The sequence below is a fragment of the Aotus nancymaae genome, unplaced genomic scaffold, assembly GCF_030222135.1.
Source record: "Aotus nancymaae isolate 86718 unplaced genomic scaffold, 86718_ANA_hifiasm-v0.15.2.pri h1tg000088l, whole genome shotgun sequence".
Lineage (NCBI taxonomy): Eukaryota > Metazoa > Chordata > Mammalia > Primates > Aotidae > Aotus > Aotus nancymaae.
In genome coordinates, this window is record NW_026988503.1 from 16,527,367 (window position 1) to 16,540,553 (window position 13,187).

The following is a 13,187-nucleotide window of genomic DNA, read 5'->3' on the forward strand; positions in this document are numbered from 1 at the left end:
AGTTTTGGGTGGATAGTGATACATTACTGGAACCAGAACACAAAGGAAGAAAAAGTTTTTTGACTACTAAAAGAAGAATAAACAAAAGACCCAGTTTAATCAAAATACAATTTTTTCTTTCACTAAATTGAGAAAATAAGAATATAAGATAACTCCTTTTGAACATTCTAAATAATTCTGCATTAGAGTATGGAGAGCATGACTTATCTAAAATTAACTGCATGCGTAGATCTATAATAAAGAAAATGCTTAGATTCTATTAAGATTGTATAACAGAAGGTTCCTCTTCAATAATTTTACGTAAAAATTTAGGAAATAGAGAATCTAAAATAATGGCGATTGAGAAAAAAAGTCTTACCATCCACAGCAAGAGCTCTGTGCAGGAGGTCCTTCGAGGCTCGAACCACAGTGCTTACCACAGACAGCGCTCTGCTACAGTTTTTATCTTCTTCATTGGCTTTACTCAGAAGTTGGGATTGTAAATCTCCATCAAATTCACTCCTATAGCATGACCAAACATGACAGTATTTTACAATGGTAAGTAAAACATGATCCAATGCTAGGAATCGTATCCTGATCAGAGATCCTCATTTAATTTACAATTTTTTTAGAAGTTAAAGTTTAAAAAGTAAACATGCAACTATGTAATTATAGGGAATGATAAGGGCTTTGAAGGAAAATAAAGCAGCATACGGCATAAAGTGAAGGGTGTTATTTTAAATAAGATCAGTTCTCCAAGGAACTGATATTTAACAAAGACCTGAATTATTTTATTCATTTATTTATTTATTTATTTTGAGATGGAGTCTTGCTCTGTTGCCCAGGCTGGAATGCAGTGCACGATCTCAGCTTACTGCAACATCCACCCTCCCGGTTCAAGCGATTCTCCTGCCTCAGCCTTCCAAGTAGCTGGGATTACAGGCACGCGCCACCAAAGCTGGCTAATTTTTCTATTTTTAGTAGAGATGGGGTCTCTACTAGTCTAACTCCTGACCTTGTGATCTGCCCACCTCAGTCTCCCAAAGTGCTGGGATTATAGGCATGAGCTACTGTACCTGGCTGACCTGGATTATTAAAAAAAAAAAAAAAAAAAAAAAAAAACGGTCCATGCGAAGAGCTGGGCAAAAGGAACACATTGGTGAATTCAAGGAACAGAATGAAGACATGTCTGGCTGGAAGGAAAGGAGAAAGAATGAAGGGTGATGAGTGGGAAGGGAAACATATAATGATAACTCTGCTGCCTCTGAGGAGAGGCAAATTGTGTGAGGTTTGTGGGCCACATAATGCCTGTACATTTTATACTGGTATGGGAATGGGAGACTATTGGGTTTGGAACAAGAGTGGAACTGGGTATGATATACATTTTTATCAGATCACTCTGGCTGTGCTGTGGAGAACTGAATGCAGGAGGCCAACAGTGAAAGGAGGGAGACAAGTTTAGAGGCTTATTACAGTCAGCAGGTAGAGGTTGCAGTGACTTGGTCTAGACTATTAAATATGGAGGTAGGAGAAAAGGTCAGATTTAGGCCATTTTAAAAGTACAGCTGACAGGATTGATGAACTAGGTGTAAAGTATGAGGGAAAGAGAAGTCAAGAATGACTCCAAGGTGTCTGGCTGTAACTATGGAAGAGAGACGAATATTCTGGCCACATTAAGCTTCAGATGTCTACTAGCCAACTATAGAGAACATCCTTAAAGAGAATGTGCAGCATACTGGTTAAGGGTGTATCACCTGAAATCTGACTTCCTGCCTACAAGTCACAGTAGTATAATTTACCAGAGGTGTGACTCTGGACAACTCAGTGTCTCAGTTCCATCATTTGTGAAATTGGGATAAGATACACCTCCTGGGGTTACTGTGAGGACAAGCTGAGATAACATAGGTAACACACTCAAAGCATGTCCTGGCACAAAGTAACTAACACCATCTCCACTCTTGTCATCCAAATGAAGATGTCAGAGAGAGACTTGGAGTCCAGAGCTCAGAGGTCACGAAGGACAGGGATATAAACTTGGGAGCTAACAGAGTAGGATGGTATTTAAAACTAAAGGACTTTAATATTTTTCAATTTTAAAAAAAATTAAAGCTAAGGGTATTTAAAGCTTAGTAGAAATCATGAAAATATTCAAAAAACTGTACTTTGTATGAGATGTAAAGTTTGGATGGCAGATGCTGCTAGTGGTTCTCCAGCTTTCTGAAATATGTAACTTTTGTGCATAACAGAGCTGTTAATCTATAGTTTGAGAAAGAGAGTAACGTACTAATTATTGTAGTGCTTATGTAACAAAGTTTTTCTTGGCTGGGACAAAAGACTAGACAGCTTTTGTATTTCAGCAGCAACACTGAACTACGTAGGTATTTACTGCCTGCTATTTCTGTTTTATTTCTCATGGAAAGAGGAAGCAGAAAATCTATATCTATGGAAATTATTTTATACTAGGCACCATCCCTAGACTCTTTCGGAAGGAAACAGAGGAAGCAGCAAGCCTCTGAAAGTGATAGGCAAGTTCAGTGATTTAATGTTAAGTCAGGCTGAGGACAAGTGTGGTAAACAGTACTCACGACTACCTAAGATGCCAGCTTTGCTGCTACAAGAAAAGTTCAGACACAATGAGAAACGTGTATTTAAAAGGTTTTTTTTCTTTAATCCAAGGGTTGTTATCATTGTTTTATTTTCCATGGTTTACATAAGGAATGGCTTTTATTAAAAATATAGGAAACACACTATTACATATTCTAGGGCCCAGGGGGCTAGATAGATAGGACAGGTCCAAGATTCACAGACATCAAAATATTCTGTGACTGGATAACAGGATCAAGGCAACACCACTGAGCAAAGTCCATCTGACCGATCACTAGTTTAAGGTATTTTATAAAAAGAAATGGATACCATTTAAATTTGAAATTGCGGACCAGAAATTATAGCATGACAGCAATAGTGCATATGCCCAGTGCGCCAAAATTTCGATAAAGACATAACAGCAAAAAACATTTTAAAACATTCACTTTTGTAGCAAACATCGAAATTATATATTAAAATGAGATTTCTTTATATGAATTTGTACGAGTATGTTCTAAGAAGACACACTGTATAATTTAATTATAATTATCCAGTTAGCAATTTTACCTGATAGTAGACTGTGTATGTTCTACCACTGTAAAGTACTTCCCTTAACTCTATATATTCACCTACCTATAGTAGAGTATCTGTGGGATCTGTCCTCTGGTTTGGTTTGTGCCATTACTGCTCAAGCTGCATGTGCTGAATGTGAACGTCACACCATCAGGGCACTGAACGGTGGTCATTCCCCCATCTCCATTGGCTGTACGGCTTCCATAGTTCCTCAAGCGCACAGCATATTTAACATTTTCCTTCATTATAAAGATGTAAAACATGTTTATATTTATTCACAGTGTGCAGAGGATATACAAAAAGAACTCTAGCAGCAAAACAGGCAAATATTTGAAATTCTTTGTCATATTTACAGATGATATGTTTTTAATAACTCAAATATGATGACAGCTAACATTTACTAAATGTCTATTGCATAAAAGCAAATGTCCTCAGCATTTTAAGGAATTTAATTAATCCTTAAAATGACATTATGAGGTAAGTATCATTACTATCCCTATTTTACAGATGAGGAATCTGAGGTTCAGAGAGGTTAAGTAACTTGTTCAAAGCCACAAAGCTTCTAAGTGATGGAACTAGGTCTGAACCCAAGCAATGTGACTAGTGCCTGCTCTTAATTGTACTGCTAGAATATTAGCCATAATAATTGTTTTCTTGCTGAGACAGGATCTTGCTCTGTCACTCCAGCTGGAGTACAGTGGTACAATTTTGGCTCACTGTGGCCTCTTCCTCCTGGGCTCATGTGATCCTCCCACTGGAGCATTCCATCACTCAGCTGATTTTTTAAGGACTTTACTCTGTAGAGGTAAGTCTGACTATATTGCCCAGACTGGCTTAAACTCCCCAGCTCAAGTGATCCTCCCTCTGTAGTGTCTCAAAAGTGTTGGGATTACAGGTGTGAGCTACTGTGCCCTGAAGTAAGCGATTTTAATTGCATAAGCTGGTATTTTCCTTGATTAGTTTAACTTTTAAACTAATTTTGGATGTGTGAAAAAAGTAATGGTGAGTCCATTATATTTTTAAAAAAATCTCATCGAGACAGAAATACATAGGCAAACAGACATGAGAAAAAAAATCCGTAAGAAAAAGGTTGTCCAAAATATAATGCACTCTACTTTGAAAATGTGAGCTATAGATATTAACACTTTATGACCCATGATATAAACTTCACAATAAAACTTTATGGTTTTCAGTATCTAAATTCTTCTTGATGAAATCTCTTGTGAACTGACCTTATCCAAAATTTTGCTCTATAATGAAATTTATTTCAGTTGAATTCAGAAATACTTTAATGTTACTTTAATAATTACTTTGATGTGGTAAAATTTCTCTATTTTGCAGTTGTTAGAAAATAGGCTGGGCATGATGGCTCATGCCTGTAATCCCAGAACTTTGGGAGGCCGAGGTGGGTGGATTACTTGAGGGCAGGAGTTTGAGACTAGCCTGGTCAACACAGTGAAACTCTGTCTCTACTAAAAATACAAAATTAGCCGGGCATGGTGGCATGTGGCTGTAATTCCACCTACTCAGGAGGCTGAGGCAGGAAAATCACTTGAACCTGGGAGGCAGAGGTTGCAGTAAGCCAAGATCATGCCACTGTACTCCAGCCTGGGTGACAGAGTGAGATTCTGTCTCAAAAAAAAAAAAAAAAAGAAAGAAAGAAAGAAAATTAAGTCATATAAAGTATTAATTTTAACAGTTAATACTTTTTAAGAACATTTGTTTTTTAAATGAGTTATGGCACAATAAGAGAAGACAGAGGCTAATATCTTCCACAATGTGCTAGACACTGAGGCAGGTGTTTTATTTCCATTATTTAATTTAATCTCAACAATTCTGCAATGCAGGTACTATTCTACCCGATCTACAGATAAGTCTTAAAGTGGTTAAATGATGACCTGCCAGTGTGTTAAAGCTAGCTTGTGGAAGAGCAGGTATCCAAAGCTAAGTCTGTTTGACTGCAAAATTTCCTACTGTTCCAGACTTTAAGAAACATTAAGCAAAAATATAATACAATATGGTACAACATCAGATACATAGTAGGTGATCCATAAATATCTGAAGTACCATATAAAAGATAACTTAGAAATAGCTATATCTAACAAATGAAATTCATGGGATACTCTTCACTATTTTAACTATATATTAATACCTCTCATTTACAATAGAAACGTACAATTGAAACTACCTTTAAAGGAACCACTTTGTCAAGTCTGATTTCAGCTATATCACTGGGTGAGTCATCTGTTGTGTAAGTTCCTTTCACTAATTCCAGAGATGTCCATCTGTGGGAATGAGTTGAATCTCCTGCATGTTCACTCTAAAAAAGAGAAACAAAAATATTCCACCAGACTCTTAATTTTATTGTATGAATAATTTTGATTTATAATTATTATTTTTAAAGTTTATTTTCTTGTGTACAAAATTAGCCACTAGTATTTTCCCATACATACTAAAGAAGAAGTTGGGGTACTGTATATATTTTTTTGTGATTTCTTGAGAAGACTACAACATAGATAAGCTTTTCTCATCTGTTGTCTTAAACTATTTCTACTTCTTCACATTTATAAAGCCTAATGAAGTAAGAAATAAATTCAAATTAACTGTTCAAATGAATCAAGTTAGAGATAGAGATGATTGCTATTAGAGAATGATTTACATGCCACCCCTTTCTGTCCCATTTTAGTAAAACTCAGGTGCTTTAAGTTTAGAGAACAATAAATATTGTCTTTACTAAGGATCACCCATTAGTACTCTATGACAAAGTCCAACTGAACATTGTGTTTCTTGAAAAATAACAATATTTAAAAAAAAAAACTACTCAAGATTTGTCATCAGGGACTTAGCTAAATACTTTTCAGTCTTTAATTCCACTTTAAATCTTTCTGAAAGTACAAAAAATATGAAGCAGTAGTGATCCAAGATGGAGAGATGGAACACAAGCAATCAGGTAAAATCAATTCTCTTTCAATTTCTTTTCTTTCTTTGAGACAGGGTCTCACTCTGCTGTCCAGGTTTGAATGCAGTGGCGTGATTACGGCTCACTACAGCCTCGACCTCCTGGGCTCAAGTGATCCTCCTCCAGAGTAGCTGGGATTACAGGCATGAGCCAACACATTCAGCTAGTTTGTATTTTTTGTAGAGATGGGGTTTTGCCGTGTTGCCTAGGTGGGTCTCAAACTCCTGTGCTCAAGTCATCCACCTGCCTCAGCCTCTCAAAGTGCTAAGATTACAGGTGTGAGCCACTGTGGCCAGCCTTTTTCAATTTCTTTAATGTCATTCATCTGTGATTGATCTGCTAAACCTTGAAGGTATGGACCCATCATACTATGACAATGGTAAATCCTGATACACAACTCACTAATCAGGATAGATGCTAAAAGAGTGATACTTACATCATCAACCAACACCTCTAATTCATATTCATGAATTCCACCTCCTCCATAGACAGAGAAACCAACCACAACTATTCCAGGTTTGTCTACTGAAAAACAGATTGCATCAGGGGACCCGTTCCCAGTGTTCCAACTTCTGCCCTGACTTGTTTTTGTAAATCTGTTAGCACTAGCTTTTACAGAGTGAAGAGAATTAAGTCCATCAACCTGTGAACAATAAAAGCAATTGCATCAGTAATTAACAAAACCATCTGAAGGTTTCTAAGAAGTCTAATAAAATAACCTTTATTTAATAAGTGGGTATAAACATTCCTAAAGGTATGTTCTACTGAGAGATTAACTCATAATAAAACCAGATATATCATTCTAAATTCACAAATCAATGTCATTTGACAGTATTTTCTTCCTTTAGCTATATGAAACTATACTTTCCATGTAATTTATAATGTTAGAAGTACAAACTTGTCTTATCAGTCATAATGTATGAATAAATCATCAGACTTTGAAAAGATATGCCAAAAATTTCATCGAAATTCTATACATCAATAGTTTTCAAACTATGAGACACACAGCTCTAGAAATTCTGCAGATAGGTGTCCAAGGAAGAGGTAAATTTATGGTTCCCTTCTTCAAGCAGACTATCCCCTCTCCCCTCACCTGTGAGTTTCCAAGTAGGCCTTCATTTGAAGAAAATGGTCTACACCCTAAGATTGAATACTACAAATATATACAGTGGTATTTTTATAACAGCATTTCAGTATTTGAATACATTTACACACACATGTACAACCATACTAATTACAGACTTTCATTAGAGAGAATTAGAGAACTTATTTTGGTTTGAAACTGCTCTTTTTGTTTACAAAGCCTACTTCTAAGTTAGCTGCAGAATTTTCGGAGACTAAATAGAAAAAAAAAATGGAAGTTGATGATTTTAACAAAAATTGCAAACTGCTGAGAAAGAAATACTCATCTCTAAGCTAGGACCTGTGGGAACTCCCAAAGTTGTATACAAGGCACCCTGTAACTTTCAGTATTCCTTTACATTGGAAAGGTAGGTTCAAAGGGAACTCTTTAGTAAACTTTGGAAGGGGATCTATGCATTATCGACTTTCTTGCATCCTGCAGAGTACTGTACCAAAGCAAAGTATTACAGACTAAATGAATAAATTTTAAAAACTAAAAAATTTCTGACAAGGGCTTCAATGGCCTCTGAGGCCAAACTCAAAGTGAACCAAGAAACTTAGAAAGTGCTTCCCAGGATGAGCGACTAAAATTAGCTCAGCTGTATGCAATGAACCAAAAATTCCAAAGGCTGAACTGTCACGATGAGTCAATAGCAAGTATACCTTGGATAGGTTAATTCAGAATAGGTGCTAAAATAAATTTAAAAGAAAAAGCAAAGATTAGGAATTATAAAAGTAAAACAGAGAAAAGAAGTTCCTTGACAAGAACTTGAGAGCTAGAGCCACTGAATATATGCTGGTTATTAAACATTCATTTGAATGATGTAAGATACTTCACATTAGGATATGATTTTACAAACCAATCTACTGTTTTTTCGGGAGAAAAAAACAGAAACATTCCCCAAATTCAGTCAAAACATTCAGTTAAGTTATAAAAAAGAGTAAAACAGTGAAATGGAATAAAATAATGTTACTTTATAAAATGTAAAGGCACTCTGTGATTTTCTCAAACATAATAATATTTGATACTTTGAAAACTTTGTGATAATGGCTGTACAACAACTAAGTCTAACAAAGTAGATAGATTTAATGCCATTGAACTGAACATAAAAATGACTAGAATGGCAAATTTTATATTATGCATATTTTACTACAATTTCAAAAAACCCTGTGGTAGAGGTGAAATAAAAATTATTATTCTGATTTTCAGTGTTTTTATCTAGGGTCAGTTGAGTGGGCAGAGCCGAAGTCTGAACCTCTTTGCCTTTTCCACACCATGTGTGCACTACGAGTAGTGCTTGACTTTAGCAAGGTTACTCATCTCCCAGCAGTGAGGACTATCTTTGCTTTTCTCGGGGCATGGCAGCGGGCTTGTGCAATGGGATAGATGACAACCTGCTCTGTAAGGAAGATGTATACTTTATATTCCTGTGGATGCTGGGTAAACTGGTGGGGGGAGTAGTAACAAATGAGAGCAAGCAGGAGGTAGAGGGAAGGGCAACAAAGAAACAATGCATTGGGTCTGCTAATCCAATTTGAAATTAGCTTCCACAAAGTCAAAACAGATGTGTAAAAAACTTACACATGAGCTTTTTATCCAGTGTCAAAACATAATGTATTACCTCAGATCCCAGGGCTGATGCTGTCAGTTCACTGACAATGCTGGCCAGCAATCCACAGGTGTTAGAGACAAGATGGGAGGAGAAGAGTTCATTTTCTCTCCTCAGGCTGTTCCTGACTGGTAGCACAACAATGACCAGCATTTTCTCCAGAACTTCACGGAAGCTTGTCATCCCTGAGATATTCTCTTCACTCTGTGATACAGAAGAAAAAGTTCGAAGTATTGCTTTATTTTCCAACTAAGTACTCAGTTGGAAAATCCTTTCTGATACTCTTAAAATTTAGACTTGAATCCATTTCTACAAATCTTTCTGGTTGTATGTGGAGCCACCGTATCTACTTTTCACTTAGAAGTTCTTTTTTGAATTATTAGTCTCTGTGTATCAAAGTGCCACACATTCACAAATGTGTGTTATTATTAGCTTTGACTCATATTTTATTCTCTTCTTTAACTTTCCATTTACAATCCTATATGACAGACGAAAACTATTCTTTCCACTTAAAAAGTTTTTTTGGCTGGGTGTGGTGTCAGTAATCCCAGCACTTTGGGAGGCTGAGATGGGAGGATCACTTGAAGCCAGGAGTTTGAGACCAGCTTGGTCAACATAGTAAGACCTTGTTTCTACAAAATATTTTTTTTGAAATTTAGCTGGGTGTGATGGCATCTGCCTATAGTCCCAGCTACTTGGGAGGCTGAGGTGAGAAGATTGTTTGAGCTCAGGAGACTGAAGTGTCAGTGAGCCACAACAGCTTCACTGCACTGTAGACTGGGTGACAGAATGGGCTTGTCTTAAAAAAACAAAAATAGAGAGAGATCCAAGATGGCTGATCACTAGCAGCTCAGGCTCGTAGTTCCCAGTGAAAGTGCAGAGAACGAGAGGATGCCACACTTTCAGACGAATATTTGTTGCTCACGGACCAGGAGATTCCCAGCAGAGGAGCCCCACGTGTCGCCAGGGCGACTCTTGTGGCCGGCACGGCAGTTTTGCTGGTGCCTTAGCACGCCAGTTTTTGGTGCAGAGTCTGGAGATTCCCGGGCAGAAAAGCACCATCAATCTTAACACCGCTATTTTGGCCGGCGCAGTGGATTGCTCAGATTTCGGCGCTGGGAATCAACAAGTTGGACGTCTGCTCAGAGACCTAGTTAGAAAGTCGGTAATTACAAAGACAACAAAGGGATAAACATATAATGAAGGGAAGAAATCAGCGTAAAAAGGCAGAGAATACTCAAAATCAGAATGCCTCTCCCTCTACAGGGGATTGCAATTCCTCATCAGTAACGGAACAAGGCTTAATAGATTACGAGTGTGTTCCAATAACAGAAGCAGGTTTCAAAACGTGGGTGATAAGAAACTTCTGTGAATTAAAAGAACTTGTTCTAACCCAATGCAAAGAAACTAAGAACCTTGAAAAAAGGTTTGACGAAATGTTAACGAGAATGGACAATTTAGAGAGGAATATAAGTGAATTGATGGAGCTGAAAAGCACAACACGAGAACTTTGCGAAGCATGCACAAGTTTAAACAGTCGAATTGATCAAGTAGAAGAAAGGATATCAGAAGTCGAGAACCAGCTCAGTGAAATGAAACGAGAAGACAAGATTGGAGAAAAAAGGATGAAAAGGAATGAGCGAAGTCTCCAGGAAATATGGGACTATGTGAAAAGACCTAATTTACGTTTGATAGGTGTACCTGAATGTGATGAAGAGAATGAATCCAAGTTGGAAAATACTCTTCAGGATATCATTCAGGAAAACTTTCCCAACCTGGCAAGGCAGAGTAATATTCAACTCCAGGTAATACAGAGAACACCACAAAGATATTCTTCAAGAAGACCAACCCCAAGGCACATAATTGCCAGATTTATTAGGGTTGAAATGAAGGAGAAAATACTAAGGGCAGCCAGAGAGAAAGGTCAGGTTACCCACAAAGGGAAACCTATCAGACTTATGGCAGATCTCTCAGCAGAAACCCTACAAGCCAGAAAAGAGTAGGGACCAATATTTAACATCCTTAAAGAAAAGAACTTTCAACCCAGAATTTCCTATCCAGCCAAACTAAGCTTTATAATTGAAGGAAAAATTAAATCTTTTGCGAACAAACAAGTACTTAGAGAGTTCACCACCACCAGGCCTGCTTTACAAGAGCTTCTGAAAGAAGCACTATACATATAAAGGAACAACCAATATCAGCCTTTCCAAAAATATATCAAAAATAAAAGAACATTAACACAACGAAAAATTTACACTAACTAATGGGCAAAACAGCCAGCTAGCATCAAATGCCAGTATTAAAGTTAAATATATTCTAATCGGATAAAAAGCCAAAACCCATTGGTATGCTGCATCCAGACCCATCTCACATGCAACGATACACAAAGACTCAAAACAAAGAGAAGGAGGAAGATTTATCAACCAATCAGAGAGTAAAATTAAACAAATAAATAAAAAGCAGGAGATGCAATTCTTGCCTCTGATAAAGTAGACTTTAAAGCAACAAAGAGCAAAAGAGGCAAAGAAGGACATTATATAATGGCAAAAGGATCAATGTAACAAGAAGAGCTAACGATTTTATAGATCGACGAGACAGAAAATTAACAAGGACATCCAGGACTTGAACTCAGACCTGGAACAAGTAAACTTAATAAACATTTATAGAACTCTCCACTTCAAATACATAAAACATACATTACCACCTCACACCTATTCCATAAGTGACTACAAAATTGGAAGTAAATCACTCCTTAGTAATCGCATAGCATTTCATAGGTTTAAATGAAATATTGGTTGGCTGCTCGTTTGTTATTTTCTTCCCTTATTCCTTCCTGTTTACATCAAGTATAATTATTGGTATAAAAGAGGTTTTCAATACCCATTACTAAACTGCATTCTAGCCTGGGCAAGAAAGCAATACTCCCATTCTCTCTCTCTCTTTCTCTTCCTTTTTCTTCCTCTTCTTTATTCTTTTTCTTTCTTTCAAAAAAAATAAAAATAAAAATAAAAATCTTTTTCTATAGGTCAAGATCCTAATCTGAGATAGTAATTTGTAGTATATTTAGCTGTAATGTAACTCTAGTCTGTGTAAATCAATTTTTAAAAATAATTCTTTCTGTACACACATGTGATTCTTATGTAGCTTTATAATTTCTACTCTATTTAATTTCCTACATAGAGATAAGAAAATTCCAACCCTTACCAGTAGAAAAATTTCAAGAAGTCACAGATGTTCAATAAAGGAAAAATACTTCATTTTTCAGAAAAAAAGGGAAAAGATGATTAACGTAGCTGATTTCCAGCATGAAAATGATTTATCTGTATGTTTCCTATGCCTATTGTTTACAGTGCTTATTTTAATATACCAAAGTGTTACTCAGAAGATATTTTAAAAATCCTTTATTTTCTTATGATTCCATTTTAGAAATCTAAAATATTACATTAGAATGTAAAAGACTGCTTATGGTATCTGCAACTTACCTTCCAATGGTTCAAGAAAAACAAACATGTAGGTATTCATTGTAGAACTCAATTTTTTTTAAAGGTGAGTAATTATTTAAACCATCAGAGCAAAACATTTCATTTTATAGGTAAATATGAACAATTTTCTAAAATATTATTTCAAATAACAGATGTCATTCATTAAATAATCATTTTATAAATATACTGAAAAACAGCGAATAAGCACCAAGCTAAACACGCTTCCATTGGCAGTTTTATTGCCTCAGTATAAAAGCGATTTCAGAAAAAGACCTACCTGGCTGAGTTTTTCCATATGTGCAACCAAAAGGGGAAAACGATGAACTAATGTTGAGTCATTCTCTGTGCTAACTTGTTTAACAATTGATCGTAGTAGGACTTCTCCATCATACGCAATCGGGAAGATGGAAGTCAGCTTAACAGACGTGTGACACAGAGCTGACATAACAGCTGCAAGGAGTCGGCTACTTGATGTCTTGAAGTTTGCTTCTTGGATATCCTTTTAAAAACAAAAATATGCCCCCCCACCAAAAAATACTGCCATCAGTATAATCTAAGTTTCTGAATATACAAAAGGTAAACAATCTTTTAAATTATACCAAAATTTTCTGTCATTCAGCCATTTAAATTGTCTTGTTATAGAATAATACTAGATCAATACATTAAAAAGCAACTGTTTAAGTTACTATTCAATGAAGATGAAAAATTAAATCTGGTCAAGAAAAATCAGCATCCTGTCCTCTAGTAAATGAGCATTTTTATATTTTCATATCCTCACAATCACAGTACTCTCTAGCATTGCTTCAAAGGGACATGCCAAAAAGGCCCCAATTAGAATGTACCTAAGGCATTTTCAATGAGAACTGAGACTATTTTTCT

At 36.3% G+C, this 13,187-nt stretch overlaps 1 protein-coding gene across 7 annotated transcripts in view; it reads right to left on the minus strand.

Moving 5' to 3' along the window:
- MYCBP2 (MYC binding protein 2) overlaps positions 1–13,187 on the minus strand; it is a 279,351-nt gene that overhangs the window by 122,531 nt on the left and 143,633 nt on the right. For all 7 annotated transcript variants that reach the window (XM_012472003.2, XM_012472002.2, XM_012472001.2 and 4 more), the window contains 6 exons: positions 12,586–12,807; positions 8,839–9,030; positions 6,531–6,737; positions 5,324–5,455; positions 3,196–3,374; positions 359–501 (listed from right to left, as the gene is read on the minus strand). In XM_012472003.2, coding sequence (XP_012327426.1) covers positions 359–501; positions 3,196–3,374; positions 5,324–5,455; positions 6,531–6,737; positions 8,839–9,030; positions 12,586–12,807 — 1,075 coding nt within the window. The remainder of the gene's footprint in view (positions 1–358; positions 502–3,195; positions 3,375–5,323; positions 5,456–6,530; positions 6,738–8,838; positions 9,031–12,585; positions 12,808–13,187) is intronic.